Here is a 20776-nt window from a genome sequence, read left to right as displayed (position 1 = left end):
TTCATGCTGCTGAAGAGAAAAGGTGCTATTAAGAATACTTGGACCAACTACTGCTAATCCTGCTGATCTCGTGGTCTTTGGCAGAGATTACCTGCCAAAGGTGATGTAGCTACAGATGACATAGACTGTGTACACAGTATCCCACTAAAACCTGCTATTATGTTCTTTTAAGTATTTGAAACCCAGGCTTTAGGACTTTGCTCTCTTCACAGTCATTTAAAGCAGAAATGATTGTGTGGGACTATACAATACACTCACAATTGTGTGAGAGTGTTTTGACAGGATCAACAATAGCGTCTGAAGACTTTTTGATGCTAATCCCCTTTCCCTAGTTGTAATGATCGAATAAAGCTGAAGCGCATAAAAAGCCCTTACATAAAATCCTACTGTTGCATAAAAAGAGGGGTCCAAATGTCTTCATAGGAACAGTATTCATCTTCATATACATTCACAATAAACTGAGCATGCTTTTCAAAATTCTCCTTTGAATGGGCCATGAAATTACTACTCCAATCATTTTAAGAAAGAAAAAAAAGTCTTCCAGATCACGTTTTTTCATGATACGCTTGCCATCTGGAAGTTATAGATGAGGTTTAGAAATATGTGACTGTGCTCTTATAAATTAGAGAGTTAATGCCAGTTTTTTTTCTTAGCTTTATCAACCTCATAGGATTTTATTTTATTTTTAGACGGGGGAGAAGTACCATATATGTGGCCTTAAGCTCCTTGCGGAGGTGTTGGCTAAAATGCTTTAAAATAAATTTCCAGAGAGGTGTTTGTGTTAGATTCTTGCAGCAAAAATGATCTAAAGGTGTTGTAGCACCTTAAAGTCTAGCACATTTATTAAGGACTCAAGCCCATGTATCTGGCAAAGTTGGTTTGAGTCCATGAAAGCTTATGCCATACTAAGGATTGTGTGCAACAGCACTAAGGAGATCATTCCATCAGCACAAGTGTTTCTCCTCTCTGGAAATTATCTTCTTGCACTTCTGCTCTCTCTATACCAGACACCCCCAAACTTCAGCCCTCCAGATGTTTTGGACTACAATTCCCATCATCCCTGACCACTGGTCTTTTTAGCTAGGGATCATGGGAGTTGTATGCCAAAACATCTGGAGGGCCGCAGTTTGGGGATGCCTGCTCTATACTCACTGTTCTGGAGGTCCCCTTGACCACCTGGAGCTGATTATGGGGCACGTGTGGGGAGGAGTGGAGGGAAAGTCCCCTTGCACTAGCAAGAATTTTGCTAGCTGTAAATAAATAGATTTATATATGGGATGCTTCTATTTCATGCTAGGAAACATCAGGTATATTTCCTATATTCTTCAGATCAGAGATGAGCAGATTTTAAGCTTTTGAAAACTACTTTGCTTTTTATTACAGTGCTGATGTCCACCAACCAGAATCAGGCATAAAATAGTGGTTGGGGGTATTGGGTGGATGTGTGGTTAGCATTAAGACAGAGAAATGCCTCTGAAAACATATGCAGAATTTCTTTTTGGTACCAGAATCAGCACACAGTCATTTTATCACAAAAAATCCATTATTGGTCTCCCCACTACTGCCTTTCTTCATCTTCAGACTAATTCGGAATAAAGCAAACAAACATTGTTTTGTAGTTGCTATTGTTACATATTTGGGAGTCAGAAATCCTTGATGATCTACATCTACCAGTAGAGCCTCATCGGTTTTCTGCCTGCTCCCGCTATAATGCGGACATGGCTATCAAGTTTTGGAAATCTCTGGTTTTTGTTGCTTTTAAATTTGTAAGGATATGAATGCACTATGGAGCCATTGAAAAATATTCTGTTTAGGAGAAAAGAAAAGTACATTCACAGAGTTTACATTTTTGTCTTTTTATTAAACATATTTGCATTAAAATAGTACCTGCTTTTTTAACAAAAACAAAAACCAGATGTCCCCACTGCTTCATTCTCAGTTAAAGTAATCATAATCCTCACAATATATTGATGTGCAAAATGATTATGATATCACAAAGGCAGGATTATGACTCCAGGTGGATGTAAGCAGCGGGAGCTGATGAACTCTTTAGAAAGAGAGATCTTGTTTCCATGCAAATGCCTTTTAAAAATAAAGAAGACAGAGGCAATAAGCAGATCAGAAACTGTTTCTAAAGAGTGTTGTCTGTAGTCCCCTGCCTTTAAAAGCTCAGTTCCCAAATTTCTTCTGTGTTGGATTTTCCCATGCAAAGGCCTATTAGGCCTTTATGTAGGGAAGATGGTTTTGTGTATAATTTTGCATGACAACTTGTACATTCAACTGTTAAGTGCAATTTTCTATTTAATCCTGCAGTAGATAAAACCATATTCTGAATTGCCCCTCATCTCGGAAGCATAATACATATTAGTATGACCATGTGAAGCTGCCATATACAACATGCAACCTAGTATTGTCTACTTTATTCTAATGGGCAATAGTTGCCAAAAGTTTTTCCCAACTGCATTTCCTCAGGTCCTTTTAATTATAGGCCCTTGGAGCTTATGGCTCATCCCCTTATTTGCAAAGGCCGTCCTGCAGCACAGGATCACACTAATGTTTGGTTGTACAGTGGGCAATGCACATTCAGGAACATGACATTTAAATTCTCAAACCTGAAACTTTGGCTGCATCATGGTTCTCTGCTGATGGAAAACTTTTTAATCCAGCAGAAACTTCCATCAATGGAAAAGGAAGGGAGGTATTTTTTGCATGCCCAGAAGACATGAGCCTGCCGACCTGCTCTGTGGAATGTAATTGAATGACCGCTCATGACAACAATCCTTTGGTTAAAATCAGGCCACAATTTTATTGATTACAGATGTAAGATGTTTGGGCTTAGGCCATTGGGTGTAACCCGTATCAACCAGCCCACCTGCTAGATGATTCTCCCAGAGGTTGAACCGGTGGTGAGGAAATACAAGACATATGGTACATCAAATAGGTACTACCCTATGTGGTTTGCCTTTTGAAGGGATGCTATGACCCTAGTCCCTGCCTGGGCATTTGGAGAGGAGCACTTATTCCAGGATCCCTTTAACAGAATACCTCATTCCCTTGGAGACGCAGGCAGAGGTTTACAACCTCCCCTTCAACCATGACTAAGGCCTCACCCAATGCCTTACCCACCAAAGTTGTGACAGTTGCTATGAGGTAGGCAAAAAAAACCAGGTTGGCCAATTTACCTGAAGGAAAAATTCTTCCTTGACCCCAAATACAGCAGCCGATTATAATCTGAAGCAAGGTAAAACCAAAACAAAACTGCTAGCCCCAATGATGGGTAGGTGGAAGCCTGACTACAGGGAGGATGTGTGGGAGATGTGATGGAAGGTAAGGTGAGTTTTCCCTTTTATTCCCTGGGAAAGGACCTGAGTGGAGTCCTTGTGAGAACTCAAGTCAGCTCTGTCCCCAGATGGATGAGATTTACTTCCTCCACCTGACAAAATGGTATATGTTTTCCCAGTGATTATATCCTTATCACAGCAAGTTATCATCCTGGTAAATGGTATAACTTCCTCAGCAATAGCACGTTACCATCTTGGTAAATGGTCATCTGTATTTATTCTGAAAATCAAACCCCACAGCACACTCTGCATTTGAAGACCACAAGAGGAAACTTGCAGTGATGAGCAAGCCAGTACATTGCAAGCTCCAGGCAAACACATAACACCTTTCAAAAATCAGCTGAGGTCTAGCACTGTGCTATCAGCAGAACAATTAATCCAACCCTGCTTTTTAGTAACTAATAATAGCTTTTAGTGTGATGACTTCACAACAGTTGGTACCAATAAACAAGGGTGTGTGTTGTAGTTATCATTTGTAGTCCTGTGCACAAGGTTACATCTTTTCTTTCTTTTTAAAATACTCATCTAAAGATGCTGTTTGTTATAAGGGCAACAGGAGTATCCTACCATACCGAATAGCAGCTTCGATGAAGAAAGGTTTTTGTTCAGACTGAGGCACAGGAGGAAAGGATTGAATTATCCCCAGTATTCCCTTTTTATGTTTAAAGAACAATCATGCAAGCAATGTAATTCAGACTTGATTCACCTCTCCACCTAGCAAGCACCTTAGCTCTTCAACCTCTTGTCTCTTGAAGTGAAGCTGGAAAAAGTTGCACACTATATGGATATTCCATGGGAGAAATATGGGGAGTCAGGTGAGTTTACTTAGGAATGAAATGATTTGCCCCTTTCTGTACCTTTATTTTCTATGGGCTTGAAACTCCAAAATTTGGTGGTGCTGTGATTCAGATCAGGAGAATTTCAGAAACACACTAGATTTTCCTGCTTAGCTTCCTAATGTTTAAAATAAGATGTGGCACCTGTAGATTTTTCAAACCATTAGTTATTTGGTTTAGGTAATGCTCTATACTGGCACCAATGGACCTATATAACTGTTATATAGTAGCAGCCATTGTAGCAGCAGAAGAAGAATGTGTTACGCACACTCACCTGTCGTAATCACCAACATTCAACTTTTGAATGTGTAATGTTACTGATTTGTAATTTTGCATTGTGTGGTAGATCTTTATAACTGTTTGTTACTCGGCAGACTTTCCCTCCTGGTGCAATTTGACTGAACCAAAATTATGCTTAGGGACATGGAATAAGAGATGTATTTAAAATGGAAAAGAAAAAGAAATGAGCATATGGATTGTATCTAAGTATACGAGACAGTGCTCATGAACCAAATGCATCATTCATAAATAAGACCACATTTTATGTTAGTGGCAAAAGCTATGTAGCATGCCAATCTTGTTCGGCTTACACGACATCACAAGTTAGAAATCTTGAGTGTAAAACAAATCACTTGATCAGCATTGGGATGTTTGAAAGGAATGTGAGATGAAAAGAGGACAAAGAACAAGGGAAATTGTGTACAAAAGCAAAATGGGTTAGAACTGCAGAGCTGACAAGGAGGCCAATTAGAATAGCTTTTGTCAGCTCTGAAAACCATTAGAAGCTTCTGTGGTGAGACTGAGGGAGCCTGTGATCTTCACAAATGATTGTAAGGACACAGCCGAACAATAGCTCCAATTGTGAAGATTGACTTCCAGTCCATGACTGTGGACCTTCAAGGTCTCTTGATCTTCCCGGATACCTGTCAGTCAAAACTGAATGCCTAGGCTTAGTGCAAGACCAGCAGGCATCTGCTGCCAATAGGGGACATTGTAATGATCCCTTGGGTATCCCAAGAAACCTTGCCTACCTTTTCCATAGACACCACCTTACAGCACCTATTGGAAACGCGCACTGCTACTGTCCCAATATGTACCAAGTTGTACTCCTCTCCCCGGCCCCTAGTATAGCAGGCATGTTGAAATACTGAGCTGAACAGAGAATCAAATTATTTTCATGCGGATTTGAGCCTTGCTAGGGCTTCTTAACCATAGGATGCCTGCTAAATTATTTTATTTACACAAAGAGGCCAAGATACTTTCTTAGATGCAAAAAATATGTTTCTATGACTGCAGCCCCACTGCCACTTCCTTCACTCCCAACCTGCCACCCACTTCAAAAATTCAGCCCGGAAAAGCCATGGATTCTAACAGTGCTCATAGTAAACATTTCTAGAAAAGTAAATGCACATTTTATCCTGTAAAATTGTGGAGGGATTTGATAGTGAAGCTTTCCATAAGCATCTCACCTTCTAATATAAGAAAGTCAAGTGCTTCCAAGATTTTAGCTCTGAGGGTAATAGGCAATCTGTGAAAATAGCGCTTGAATTCTAATGTGACACGATCTTTGTCATTTCCCCTCTATATCCAACCTTACAATCTTTTGAATGTGAAATTTGTTTTAGTGCTAGATTTTTGCAGACTATTAAATGGTAGTGTATTAATCTGTCTCAACATACAATTACTTAGGACATTCCTAAAATGGATCACTAAGAAAGTGTGGATTCTTGGGCTTTCTGTAGCTTTGAAAACAATTGTTGTTGGGTTGATTATTTCTTTATCAATATGAAGATAGTTAATCTTCCTTGGCAGCTTTTAAAGCCTTAAAGCCTGGAATAAAGGCTTTGGAGGAATCTGAAACATTTTTAGAAAGGCCGCAAAAGTGGTCCTTTTTCACATCTCTTCTCTGAGGTTCACAGTCCAAATGTCTGCTGCTTTAAATCTTCTCCCTCTCCCAAAACAATTCTCTTTCTGGGTAACATTGACATCATTGTGTAACCAATCAGCCATACATTTAACGCACTTATATATACAGTACCACTTTATTAACAGCCATGGTTAATAACAGCCATGATTGTTAAACTGCTCTGAGAATTGTAGCTCTGTGAGGGGGTATCCTAAAACACCTCGGCATCCTTAACAAACTACAGCTCCCAGGATCCTTTAGTGGAAGGCATGATCTAAAGTGGTATTAAATATATGGCGCAGCTGTGGCTCACAGAGGGCAAAAGAAATCATTTAGAGTGAGGACAATGCCTACATATTTAAGAAGCTTTGCCATCAAGTCACATAGCTGGATATGATTGGATGGAGCTTTGGTGCCTTATTGGTCTTCAAACTGGTCATTATCCTGGCAACAGCCACAACATTTAGCCAATCAGAGCTACACAGAGGCTCACAATAGATTGCTGGCATTGCCAACTGAATGGATAACTGATGCAGACTATGTGAATGTATGTAGGCATCATGACTCGCATTACAAAAAGCAAAAAGGTGGGGTTGGGGTAGTTGGAGTAGAGAAAAACATGTGCAAGTACCCTTCTGCTTGTTGCTTTTAAGTATTTTAATTTTAGCAACATGGAATATTATATAATGAAACCAGAGACTATGCTCTTTTGAACTGTGTGCAGAATATAGTGTTCTTAACTACTAAAATGGAAGTATACTAAATACTAGTGTGTCATAAAGATGTAGCTATCACTTAGCCAGCTGACAGGTGGCGGTGACTTTTTTGAAATTGGCATATGGCATTACCTTACTATATTTTGCTGAAATCTAGCCTTGAGCTTCAGCTTAGCTAGCTCTCATATTTTGGAGGAAGTTAGGTGGTTACCAGTTACATGGACATGAATGTGATTTTTAACATTATTATTCCAAGGGTCTGGAGGTTCATTTACATGTATAACTTTAGATTTGCATATATTTAGAGAAGTAGTGTGATGAGGCAAATAAAACATTGGACTTGGACCAGGGAGTCTTGGGTAGAAATTTCTGCCATGATGGTTGCTGGGTGACATTGAGCCAATCCTTCTCTTTCATACAAAACTTACTTCAAAGAGTTGTTGTGAAGATACAAGTGTGTAATGCAGTCCACAATACACTGAGCTCCTTAGAGAAAAGGCAGGCTTCCAATTTTTAAAAGTCAAAAATAAAATTAATGTGATTTGGCATTATTTCACTTGCATCATGAGCATTTTATGACTTTTTTTGGGGGGTGGAAATCAAACTCTGTTGAGGGTTTTTAGTTAAATACAAGGGTCAAGGGGCAATTGAGACATCTTCCTCACGTTAAATTTATTTTCTGAGGAAGTAATGTGATGGACCACAGCAGCTGTGTCAGCATGTTACAAGAATTCAGTTATCTTTGCACTTACTTACATAACAGCATGCTGTTAGATTGCCCATTTGTAAGTTAAATACTTACTGCTTCTGATCAGTGCTTAATTTCTTAAACTATAGTAGAATCTGGAGAAATGCCAGGGCTTGAAAGGTGCCCTACAGCTTATGAACCCTAGACTTCAGGCAGTGGCTCTGTTTTTTATATACAGTTATTTCTTTTCCTGACAGTATGTGTAGGGTTTTGTGATGGCCTTTGGCTTGTACAATAAAGCTTATTTTGGTTTAATTTGAACCCTAGCCCCAACATTCCTAAATGTGGAGACTAGAGCAGATGTTGTTAATTTGTGGCAAGGCAGAGAACATGTGTTCATGCTCAAAAGCCTTCAACCTGTTTTGGAACCGAAAGCAGTTTCCAAAACTAAGCCATGGTGATCCAGGCCTTCTAGCAAGCCCTGATATAGATATATGTAATTTGAATTTTCTTCTCATAATTCCATCCACAGCTTTGTTATTGTTGAGCTCAGAGGGCAGAATCTCATTTTTGTATTGCGCCTTAAATTCTACAAATGTATATTGTAAATGTTTTCTTAATGCTGGGAGGTGCAACTGTCAAGACTTGTGCATTTATAACATATCTTTTACCTGTTTCTTAGGACCTGTGTCCACCACTACAGTGATAGACGGCAAGAATGGAACAGTCCCCATGCCACATGTGAAAGTATCCAAGAAAGTTTCAGAAGAGTTTGCCACCACGTTCAGCTCACCAGCAGCATGGCTACTTGTCGCTGCACTCATCGTTACCTGGTCAGCTGTGGCCATTGTCATGTTCGACTTGGTAGATTACAAAACCCTGGCAGGTGAGACCCGTATATCTTACAAAATGTAAGGCAATCACTTTCAATGTAGATACAGTTCGTAAGGTCCTTCTGTGAACCACTAAATGACTGCTATCTCCAAGCTAAGTGTGAGAGTGAACCATTGAAAATAGTATATTGTCTAATTTTAAAAGATTCAGTACAGTCAGCTGGTATTTATATCCAGAGGTTGCCATTATATTGACATCACGAATATTATTTTAGGTCTGCAAATGTAGATGATTAGTGGTTAACATGGTGCCCTGGGGAAAGTGGGAAGTACAAGCTTTCCCCTAGAATATTTCCATCAGTTTATTGTACGATACTGTAGATGGTAGCTTCTGCATTTCCAGTGTCAGGTGTATGTGGTAGCTTCTGCATTTCCAGTGTCCAGTGTACTAGTGTCAGGCAGGACAGAGAGATAAGAAATAAGTTATAAACAGTCTAGATCTGAAAACATTATGCTATATATGTTTCTCATAGGTTGTTTCAAAGAATTTGTGCATGTGTGTATCACACACGCACACATATAGGTGTTGAATTATTTTTCTTTGTGAGATAATGTCAGTGGATTTTCCCCTTAAATGTTAATCTGATCAAATCCTCTGATTTTCTGAGGGGTATTTCAAATGTAGGAGGTTTGTGTTCTTCATGTACTTAAATGGAATTCAATAAGCAAGATATGGGATAGATCTAATGGTCTACTCAATTTAATAGGTTCATATAAGATACACTGGTCTTCTTTTAAATACCATTAATGATGTAAGACTTTCAAAATATTAATTAGGTGAAACACAGTATATTCATTTCAGGCAGGCAGGCACGCTCTACTAAAATGCTTCTGAGAACTCACTCTATTGAAATGCTTTTAATATCTTTCATGTCTGACAGAAATTAGTCTAAAAGGATTCACACATACAATAGCTTGCCATTATTAGGGAATTAGATTGTATCTAATAAATAAATCTGTCTGCATAAAGTGCCCTCATTTGTACAGTTATTTTAATTGCACTTAATATACTGATATCTTCACATATAATTGAAAAAAAATCAATTATTAAACAAATCTTTGCAATCCATCCAAAGCCAGTTAAAATATGACTCTTCTAATTATTTAACAATCACAGAAATGAACTGAAGACCAAGGTTTAATCCACTGTGCTCTCATTAAAATTAGAAAATTAAGCGAAATAATTTGCACAGACCAATCTGTTAGTCACTTACATGCTTCCATATGAGCACTCATTAGGGCTGTGCTGAACTATTGTGAATTTCTAGATTTTGTTTTGAAATTTGCATACTGATCAAGGGATGACCTTTCTTCAAACAGCTAAACAAATAACACCCAAGTCAAAAGTCATGGTCGAAGAACAAGATTGGGGGGGGGGGGGAGGTTCTGCCAAGTCTGCCATAGTAGACAGGAAGCTGCTGCCAGCAATTCTCACATTGGTGGAGAAAGATCTCCCCTCGGCCAGATAGATTGGAGTACCAGAGGCTTTGCATTCATGGGATCAAAACCACCACAAATCTCACACAGGGCCCCCAATTTGCCTTCCCAACTTAGCAGTGGTTCCGATGCAGTGATATTAATAATAATAATAATTTTATTATTTATACTCCACCCACATGGCTACTGAGAAAGCCCTCTGCCTGGTTTCCTGTAACTTGGCTTCTCGCAGCGAGGGAACCGCCAGAAGGCCCTCGGCACTGAACCTCAGTGTCCGGGCAGAACGATGGGGGTGGAGATGCTCCTTCAGGTATACTGGACCGAGGCCGTTTAGGGCAGGGTCCCCAAACTAAGGCCCGGGGGCCGGATGTGGCCCAATCGCCTTCTAAATCTGGCCCGTGGACGGTCCAGGAATCAGTATGTTTTTACATGAGTAGAATGTGTCCTTTTATTTAAAATGCATCTCTGGGTTATTTGTGGGGCATAGGAATTCGTTCATTCCCCCCCCCAAAAAAATAGTCCGCCCCCCCACAAGGTCTGAGGGACAGTGGACCGCCCCCGTGCTGAAAAAAAATTGCTGACCCCTGGTTTAGGGCTTTAAAGGTCAGCACCAACACTTTGAATTGTGCTTGTAAATGTACTGGGAGCCAGTGTAGGTCTTTCAAGACCGGTGTTATGTGGTCTTGGCGGCTGCTCCCAGTCACCAGTCTAGCTGCTGCATTCTGGATTAGTTGCAGTTTCTGGGTCACCTTCAAAGGTAGCCCCACGTAGAGCGCATTGCAGTAATCCAAGCGGGAGATAAGTAGAGCATGCACCACTCTGGCGAGACAGTCTGCAGGCAGGTAGGGTCTCAGCCTGATAGACAGCTGCCCGGGACACAGAATTAACCTGTGCCTCCATGGACAGCTGTGAGTCCAAAATGACTCCCAGGCTGCGCAGCTGGTCCTTCAGGGACACAGTTACCCCATTCAAGGCCAGGGTGTTCTCCATACCTGCTCGCCTCCTGTCCCCACAAAAAAGTACTTCTGTCTTGTCAGGATTCAACCTCAATCTATTAGCCCCCACCCATCCTCCAACCACCTCCAGATACTCACGCAGGACCTTCACCGCCTTCACTGGTTCTGATTTGAAAGAGAGGTAGAGCTGGGTATCATCCGCATACTGATGAACACCCAGCCCAACCCCCCTGATGATCACTCCCAGCAGCTTCATAGATATTAAAAAGCATGGGGGAAAGGACAGAACCCTGAGGCGCCCCACAAGTGAGAGCCCAGGGGTCTGAACACTCATCCCCCCCACCACTTTCTGAACACGGCCCAGGAGGAAGGAGCGGAACCACTGTATGACAAATTCCCAAACCCAACTAAACATCCATCCCACCCCCCACACCACAAAGAATTTAAAAAGGTAAAAAAGAAATTAAAAAAAAACATTTTAAAAAGAACTCTGCTCTGTTCTGAGTTCTCCTGGGCAGCAGCAGCAGCAGCAGTCCTTTTGAGGCCTGTCAGGCCCTGCCCTAGGCCAAATGGTAAGTGGCAGGAACAGGGCCTTCAGGCACTCAAGCAGGGGAGTCCTCCTGGGCGGCAGCAGCAGCAACTGTCCTTATGAGGCCTGTCAGGCCCCGTCCTAGGCCAGATGGTGAGTGGCAGTAAGGAGGCACTCAAGCAGGGGCGTCCTCCTGGGCAGCAGCAGCAGCAGCAGCAACCGTCCTTATGAGGCCTGTCAGGCCCCGCCCTGGGCCAGATGATGAGTGGCAGGAACAGGGCCCTCAGGCACTCAAGCAGGGGAGTCTTCCTGGACAGCAACACCCCCATTGTTCTGCCCAGACACTGAGGTCTAGCACCAAGGGCCTTTTGGCGGTTCCCTCGTTGCGAGAAGCCAAGTTGCAGGGAACCAGGCAGAGGGCCTTCTCGGTAATGGCGCCCGCCCTGTGGAACGCCCTCCCACCAGATGTCAAAGAGAAAAAACAACTACCAGACTTTTAGGAGACATCTGAAGGCAGCCCTGTTTAGGGAGGCTTTTAATGTTTAATCGATTATTTTATTTTAATTTTCTGTTGGAAGCTGTCCAGAGTGGCTGGGGAAACCCAGCCAGATGGGCAGGGTATAAATTATTATTATTATTGCACATCAAAGTGCAAGTAGATAAATAGGGACCGCTCCAGCGGGAAGGTAAACGACATTTCCGCGTGCTGCTCTGATTCTCCAGAAGCAGCTTTGTCATGCTGGCCACATGACCTGGAAGCTGTCTGCGGACGAACGCTGGCTCCCTCGGCCTATAGAACGAGATGAGCGCCGCAACCCCAGAGTTGGACACGACTGGACCTGATGGTCAGGGGCCCCTTTACCTTTACTATTATTATTATTAGCCTTCAGGCACTCAAGCAGGGGAGTCCTCCTGCTCCTGATGGCTCTGTCATTCAGGTTGTCTCTAGCCTCCGATGAGGATTGTTTTGTAAGCTTCACCCAACTGAATGAAATCCATTATGTAAGACACTCCCCCCCCCAACATCCTGCCATGGCCATGTGACTTCAGGTATGGCTGGAAATGGAGCTTGCATCAGACTCTTACTTCCCCATAGCCAGAAAAGGGACTTTATTCTAGCTCTAGCTCAGTCAGGTTGGCAGCTTCTCCAGCCACTGTCAGGCCAGGATTGTACAGATCCCTTCATCCAAAAGTTTGGGAACATCTGTGAGCTGTATGCTGTGGTGGGCTAAATCAAGCCTGCACATTTCTCTAATTTCTCATTATAAATAAGATTTTAGGGGCTTTTGTCTTTTGTTTCCAGGACTAGAAAGAGAGACAGAGAAAAGTATATTGGGAGGTGGCAGAAGCTGGCTTTTTAAAAAGCTTTGTATTAATATGATATAAATGGAGGATTCAGGCAAACTGTTTGTTTGAGGTGCATTCTTGACTGGAACAAAACTGACTAGACTTGCATCGGGTGGTGATGTGGTCGAATCTAAAACAAAATTGCTTTGACAAAATGCAAAATAGCAATATGAAATGCTCATGTTAAGATCTTCTTATGGATTTCGAGCAACATTTGTGTTGTACTTCAAAACTATGAAGGCCCAGTGTGTGGCTCTACCTCTTATCAGTTCATTAACTAAAAACATGTAAGTTTTTATTTTAAAATAATTTGAGCAGCAATCCTAAGCACACCAACTAGGGGAGGAAAAGCCAATGCATTGCCCTCAAGATGTTTTGGACTACAACTCCCATCAATCTTGGCCAACATTGCCAATGGTCAGGGATAATGGGAGTTGTAGTCCACAGCATCTGGAGGTTATCATTTGGGCTACCTGAGGACTAGGCCTACTAAATGCAGTGGCGTTTAATTCCAGGTAAACCTGCTTAAGATTGTGCTACTTAGGAAGAAAAAGTGAGACAAATAATTCAGAGTTGGAGAAGTGTATTTTGTGTGGCTCTTTCCTTTGGGAATATACAATCATTTTTGCTGTCACGTTTTGGACCAAACCTCAGTCCTTGCAGCAACAGTTATGGAACGCCACAGACAAAGAAATAGATTAATCCAATTTGGATATAATAAGCATGAGAACTAGTTTTCAAATCCATCTGGGGTTCATGAGATTCAACATTGCTTAATCCTCACAGCAATTCCTAGAAGATAAAGAAAACCTTTGCCCATATTGAATGTGTTTATCAAAGAAAATCGAAGCAAATTCCCACCTTTCTTGCAGCAAATGGGCACCACAAGCTCTCTAAAGGCATAATTTTGAATTTTGCCTGATATGGCTCAAATACTATGTTAAACTTGCATTTGATTTGACTTACTGGCAATTAATTGAGACTTTGGGGGGGGGGTATCTACCGGTACTTCTTTAGAATTTTTTTTTAAAAGATGTCTGATTTAAATTCAGAAAGAAAGAAAGAAAAGGCTAAACCTACTGTTTTCATGTCTGCAAAAATGGCAGATCTAATTCTGACTAAGACCAGACATGGATAGCTCAGTTGGTTAGAGCGTGGTGCTGATGAAGCCAAAGCTGTAGGTTCAATCCCATTATGGGACAACTGCATATTCCTGCATTACAGGGGGTTGTTTGTTTTTAAAGCGACTCTTTGTTGATTCTGCAGGCATTGTGAACTTTGTGGTGTGACTTTCAAATGCATTTTGAAAGTGAATTTGACTATTTGTGTTTGTTTCAGCCCTAATCTAGTATAGAGAATTGGAGGTGGCAAAGGGACAGATAGAACTTGCTTATATGCTGGACCATCCAGCTGTTTTGACAATTAAGAATGTTCAAGGTGCTGGAACTTCAGGTGGAATTGCAGAATGATTCTCTTCCTTGGTTCTTTGCCTACTTTCAAAGGTGGATGGATCTCATGTAGCTAATATGTGGAATGCAGAACTAGCCAGCCTTGAGAATCGGGCAAATAAACTTTTATTCTCAAAGCCCTGCATAGACCTGTATTTGCAGATCCAGCTATATAACCTGATCATCTTACCTTATTTTATAATATTTTATTTTATTGTATATAACAAAGTTTATATGCAGCTTAATTGTAACAAAACCTCTAAACGTTTTACAAGAATGTAAAATGATCAATTAAAACAGTTTAAATTGACATTAATAATTTAGATCAATTTTTAAAATTTAAAAGCTATTAAAATTAACAGTAAAAGAGATTAAAATACATCAACATCTATGTGTCTGGATAGGCTTGCCTCAACAAGAATATTTTAAGCATGTACTAGAAAGAGCACAGCAAAAGTCTGATGTCAGTAGGCACAGAGATCCAAAGTGTAGCTGCTGCCACACTAAAATAATAATTTCTTACAACTGTGCACAAAATATCATGGGGCACCTGTAGTAGTGCCAGTTCCACAGACTGAAGCTGTCAAGTAGACACATAGTGCGCAACGCGACCTTGTAAGTCAATTGGTCCCGAGCTGTTAAGGACTTTGTATAGCCTTATATTATGTAATATTTCATTCCATGGGAAAATTCGAAAGCATTGCCCTGGCACGAATCCAGAGGTTGGTCTTCTGGTGAAATATGCAAATACTGTGGAAGATGTTTCCATTGGTCTTCACTTATAACATGTAACAGCTCCAATTACCTTGCAACTGAAGTGAAATATGACCCTGCTTTCCTATGTGTAACAGACCCTGTTTCTCAATTCCCCATTTCTTTGGTGTATCAAACTCCTCTTCAAAATTGACCTGGGATATTTTGTAGATTGGAAGTGTAGCATTCACCAGGAAAATTTAGGAGGTAAAGAAAATGGCATATATAACATGTATGTAGCTTTACCCTGGGATTCCCAGTGCAGCAGATGTTGCTGCCGCAGCGCCTACAGATACCATCCTTGATGCCCAGCAAAACTCCTTCTGATTTTTAGGGTTTTTTTCCCCCTCCCTCTGGGCAGCTGGGATCATTTCAAAGTGAAGCACTGGTCCCTCTCCCCTATCATATTCATTTCCCAGAATGCCTTTGGGCCCCATAAGCATCCTTGGGATATAAAGATGGTAGACGGCTCCAGGCAGACACTTTGCTTTAAAGTGTTCCTGGATGCTCATAAGGATAATAACAAGTGCGCCCGTCATCCCCACTGCTCAGTAAGCCTGGGGGTTGGGGAAGGCAGTAGAAGGACTGGGTAGTGGGAAGCCAACCAGGGAGGGGCTTGGGAAGGCAGGTTTAACTTTTCCTCTTCTTACTCTTACTTCATGTGTATTTTGTTCTCATAGGAATACATCAACTTGATATTGACAAAGAATTGGGGAAAGCTGAGATCCCTAGAGGCAAGGAACCCATTTTATTTTTTTTCCACGTTTCAAACATATCTGTCATGCTCTTTGATCGTATTGAGTTGCACAACTGCTGCAAAGGGTTTTTGTTTTGTTTTTCCACATTACAGGAAAGATATAGACACTCCATAATAAACCTGCAGTATACATTGTTGGGAACGAAATGCTCTGAGGTAAAACGAGCAAAACCGACACAAGTGCCGATCCACAAAGCAGTTAAGAAAGAACGGGAGGGAGATTTAAGACTTAAATATTAAGCCAATGTAGTTCTCTTCACATTGAAGAGAATGGAGCTATTAGGACTGGTTCACACATCCCTTTATTTATATTTGATAACTGTAAAATTAAGTAGGGGCTCGCATGCATGAATGAACCAGAGCAAGTCAAGCAGCACAGAGCAAACTTTCATAGCACTTCAAACACAATGCTTGTAAATGGAGTCAATTTGCACACTCAGTGGGAAGTCGTGGAGAGAAAACAAATGTTATGTGTACATTTGTGAATTGGCATTAAATCACATTAAATACTTCAGCTTAAGTACACTGTAACTGAGCTCTGAGAATGGTTGAAAAAATATAGTTCAAATGCTGAACCAAAGGGACACCTGGGAATTACACGTAAGATGCTCTCAGTTCCTTGGGGAACTGGGTGGAAAAAATATAATTAATAGATTGGGTTTATTTGCAAGTAAATGCCATCTTCTTCTTCTTTTTTTTAAAAAAAGAAAAGTTGTTTTAATGCCCTTGAAAACAACATAGGGCCATTGGTTTGGTCATGCTTACTGGGACTGACAGGAGTTGTACTTCAGCAACAGCCGGGGGGGGGGGCACAAAGGTTTCCCACACCTGACATAGTGTGTTGACAACCTCTGCATTCTATCAAAGGTGATGTGTGTGTAGAACTGGACAGGCTTTTGTGTGTGTGTGTTTTTTTCTTGTTGGATGAAGTACCATATACACAAAGGTGTGCTATGCATGGTTTCTAGAGTTGAATCATAGTTATTGAGATCATTTGCAAATGAAGCCTGACATTGGATTTGGAATTAGTGTGTCAGGTTTGCAACATCAGATACCTATCTTAGAAGGGGTGGGGACTGGCTCTCCTCCCGTTCCATCAGCCATTTGTTGGGCAGCAAGAAGCCAATCACTGTGCACCCACATCAAACACTGTTCTCCAAACATTATTAAATTCATTATGCCATACAGTATTTTATTAGAGTACTTACTGTATGTGTCATTCTTTCTTTCTTTCTATCCTCTACCTATCTACTTCTTTCAGCATTTTTTAACCTTCATTTTCTACCTCTTTCTGTGAAACTTTTATAGTCTTCTTCAAATAACTCACAAATTATGTGGTATATATTTTAATTTGTTTGTTATAATTTGTGACTGCCTTGGCAGCCATAAGGAGCTTAAGGTGGTGAGGTGGTGGTACTAGTATTTGTTGTGTAACATTAGGTGCACAATTAACAGTAAAACAGATTTGTATGTGATTTTCTGAATACTTAGATAACACAATTGTAAAAAAGAAAAGAAAATGTTAACAGAATGTGCATAATCACAGTGCTTAATATTGCTCCTCTTCTGGAAATAAAACCAGACTCTTGTATCTTTAATTTATTACTTATCTCTACTGGTATTAAGACTATTAATATTTCCATACTGCCCAATATCTAACATTCTTTGGGTGGTGAACAATTAAAACATAACTATTAAAGCAAGAATAAAACAACACAAAACAAAAAAGGCGTAAAAATGGCAGCACCAAGACCTGTGCTGTGGAGGATCATAAAGTAGGTGCAAGGGGAGCCTATCTAGGGAAGGCATTCTAGAAACAAGGGGCCACCCCCACCAAACGGGACCTTAAATGGTGGGGAGAGCCTGAGAAGGACCTCTGCAGATGACCTAAGAGTCCAGGAAGGTGACAGTATTTGAGGTACTTTGGACAAAGCTGTTTAGGGGTTTAAAGAGCAACACGAGCACTTTGAAATGAGTCTGGAAATGGACTGTTAGGAAGTGTAGGTGGAAAAGTACTAGTTGAATGTTTTTCATCAGCCAGCTCCAGTAGCCCAATTTTTATCCAGCTAGAAATTCTGAGCTGTTTTTGAAGGCAATCCCATGTGCAACTTATTGCAGCATATGGGGGCATTTTGGCAGGTGTCTCCCCAGAGTACGTCCATAGTGCTACAAATGTAAGAAGAGCTGCAGTTGCCGACGCCCTCTTTTCTATTGCACTTGGTTACCTTCCTTGAGCAGCATGATGATGATGATGATGATGATGATACTGTAATAATAATAAATTAACAATAAGCATTGGTAAGGCTAAAAACTAGAGGTGGGTATGAAAATTCAACACTCCTGCTTGAATTTTTGAATCAAGGCAGGCACACAACAAACACTGAGCTGCCTCCCAACTTCAGTTCTGCTTTTGCTCCAAGCCCTGCATCATCTGCTACCTTGTTCCCCTCTCCCAAGGGCAAGGAGATGGGAAGAATAACCATGTTGAAATGGGATGAGGTAGCAAGTGATGTAGATACACCCCTCTCCTCCTTCTGATAAGTGATTTTGGCTGTGTCTTCGGCTGTTGGGGCATCATGGAGCTGAACTGCAATCCCTGTGATCCCTATCTGTAAATGACTTTGCCTTTGTAATTTGCTTGAAAGAGGAGAGGCCCTACAGACTTCACCTTCAAAATCATTTCCCACCTGCTACCCCAATCCATCACCCCATCACTTCAGTGAAACCCCACCACCACCACCACTTTGGGTGAGTAAATGCATCAATAGGGCGATATGAATTGAATGCTCCTTTCAAACGTCAAAGGTTTTTGAGCACTCAGTGGGCTTGATTGATTTTCAGGGCAGCCCAAGGCTCCTTGTCTATTACAAGCACATTACAATATAGTCTATTACAAGCACATTATTAAGAGGGATGAATAAGAGTCTGCATATACACCTTGATTGCACTGGTTGTGTTAGCAGAAGACAGGTGACCCATTGTCATGAACTGTCTAAATGCAGAGTAGTTGTGAGAGGCACAAGCTGGGGAGCCCTTTAGGGAACCCCCAAGGGAAGAAGGCTCAGAGCCAGGGGATTTGTGGTGGGACGACTGTGAGTGGTCAGAGGGAGAAGAGCGAGCAGACTGGGAGGAGGAGGTGTCAGGAGCAGAGGAGGCTACAGTGTTTAATGAGCAGGAAGAGGTGGTGGCAGGGAGCAGTGCAGACTCAGAAGCTGAGTGTAGGCAGGCTGTGGAAGAAGACTTTTCATCCTGCTGCACCCAGCTCTCCTCCCTTCTGGTATCCCAGCACACACAGAGAAATGAAGAGGGCAGAGGAACAAGAGGCAAGAAGGCAAAGCCTAAGGCTGCTGGGGAAGGAACCAGGGGAGGAGCCTTAGAGAGCGGAGGGAAGGTGGGGAACCTTCAGTCCTCGCAAATGCTTCATTAGGGCAAGGCCTGAGCTGTGATTTGTTCCCTTGAATAGTTAACTTCACTAGCCTTGGGTGATTTATTGTTTTATTGCTGACCTACCAACCTGGACACCCAGGATTGTGTATGTATGTATGTATGTATATCACACACCATTCCTAGCACTATTCCCCTTTTGTTTACCACAGTTCTGCCTTCTGCAGGCAACTCCCTTTGCACAGTTGTATCACAGCTGACTTACAATTCTCTTAATCAGATTTTATTTTTCATTATATTTTATTTTTCATTCCATGTGTTTTCTACAGTATTGTACAAACACTGGAAGCATAACAATGGTTTGCTCCAGTCTATGCCAGATACATAGACAGGCTGCCTCTAGGCCAAAGCTTTGGTTCTCTGAAGAAGTGCAAATAGAATCTATGTGCCATTTTAATAAACAGCAAATTGGTTCGGGTTGTATCCATCTGTGGAATGGGAAGCAAGAAAGTTTGTTTCCTGGAGGACTGAAGAAGAATATCTGTTAAAGGTTGAGCTGCGATGGCAGAATCGCTAATTCAGCAACAAGCCAATTGGGTTTAGACTAACGTGACTTCTGATCTTAGCTACCCTGAGGTTATAGGGACTGAGCTAAGGCAGTAAAGTCGTCATATAGACTATGGTAACTAGATTATTTGTTAGGGCACTCCACTTTTTAAATATACCCTTCCTGATCCTAAACAGGGTCTGTGGTATCAGGTAGGCAACAATCTGCCTGTGTATTTAGCATATCTGGCCAGGGGCAAATTATTGGTGCCCTTAAATATGCTCACATTTTTGTGGATCACAACTGTTGTCTACAAAAGAAAAGGCACCCACACATTTAGGATTGCTTCATCAAAGTCAACTTTTTAGAGAATTCATCTTTTTTAATTGAAAGGCTATCAATCAGTCAGTTAAATTAATGTTCTTTATCTTAATCTTCTTTATATTTTGCATTCAGGACAATCTGTAAACAAGCTCACCACTGATCCACTGAGACTCGTACATGGTGCAGTGGAAGATACAACAGACTGGGTGTATGGCTTTCTTTCATTATTGACCGACCTCATATTTGAAGATGAAGATGAGAGCGAAAGAGGTATTCTTTAACCAGAGGCATGTTCTGATGTTTTCAAGTGATTGGTTTTGTACAGCTGCATTCTTATCCTGCCGTCCAGTAGGGTCAAGCAAAATAGATAGCTAAGAGGCAAGAATTCATCAAATGACCACTATAGCCTCACAGCTGGCCTCTCTTTTGAATAGCTCTTGTATAGTATTTAATACTCCAATTATGGAAAGGAGGCCAGGATTACAATGTTTCCCTTATTTTTACTCTAGTTGTGCTAGATTATACAAAAACTGGAAAAGTACAATGCAAGCATACAGCCAAAGAATTAACTTCAAGGAACAGTAGCAATTATTCCCAAGTCTCTCTACTTAAATTTGTATACCCTTTGAGCAATGAATCGGCACTGGATGCATTAGAATTCTAAGACCAACCCCGTATTTGATATTGAGCAGTAGTTGGCATTGTGGCTGAAACTGACAATAGTGGTTGAGTTCTAATGCACTACCTGTGGTCTAGGCAATATATACACTGGCTGGAATCCAGGGAAACTGCACAACTAACTGCAAGCCCAAAGAGGCTTTTGATTATTTTGTTGCAATGTGACAGGGGCTACTTAAACAGAAAAAGTAAAAAGCTGATATCTGTTGGCTCCTGCACCCTAATGGAACTCCTTA

At 41.2% G+C, this 20776-nt stretch overlaps 1 protein-coding gene across 20 annotated transcripts in view; it reads left to right on the top strand.

Moving 5' to 3' along the window:
* TRDN (triadin) overlaps nucleotides 1–20776 on the top strand; it is a 166150-nt gene that overhangs the window by 9703 nt on the left and 135671 nt on the right. For 19 of the 20 annotated variants that reach the window (XR_004692212.2, XR_009557338.1, XM_035109221.2 and 16 more), the window contains exons 2-4: nucleotides 8170–8373; nucleotides 15531–15584; nucleotides 19995–20132. Coding sequence is in view for 18 of the 20 variants with exons in the window: in XM_035109221.2 (XP_034965112.1) it covers nucleotides 8170–8373; nucleotides 15531–15584; nucleotides 19995–20132 (396 nt within the window). In the remaining 2 variants the exon portion in view is untranslated. The remainder of the gene's footprint in view (nucleotides 1–8169; nucleotides 8374–15530; nucleotides 15585–19994; nucleotides 20133–20776) is intronic. The other variant, XM_035109215.2, reaches the window with a different exon arrangement.

The sequence above is a fragment of the Zootoca vivipara genome, chromosome 3 (genome assembly GCF_963506605.1).
Source record: "Zootoca vivipara chromosome 3, rZooViv1.1, whole genome shotgun sequence".
Lineage (NCBI taxonomy): Eukaryota > Metazoa > Chordata > Lepidosauria > Squamata > Lacertidae > Zootoca > Zootoca vivipara.
The sequence above is the reverse complement of the archived record's forward strand: the minus strand, read 5'-3'. Positions and strand labels throughout refer to the sequence as shown.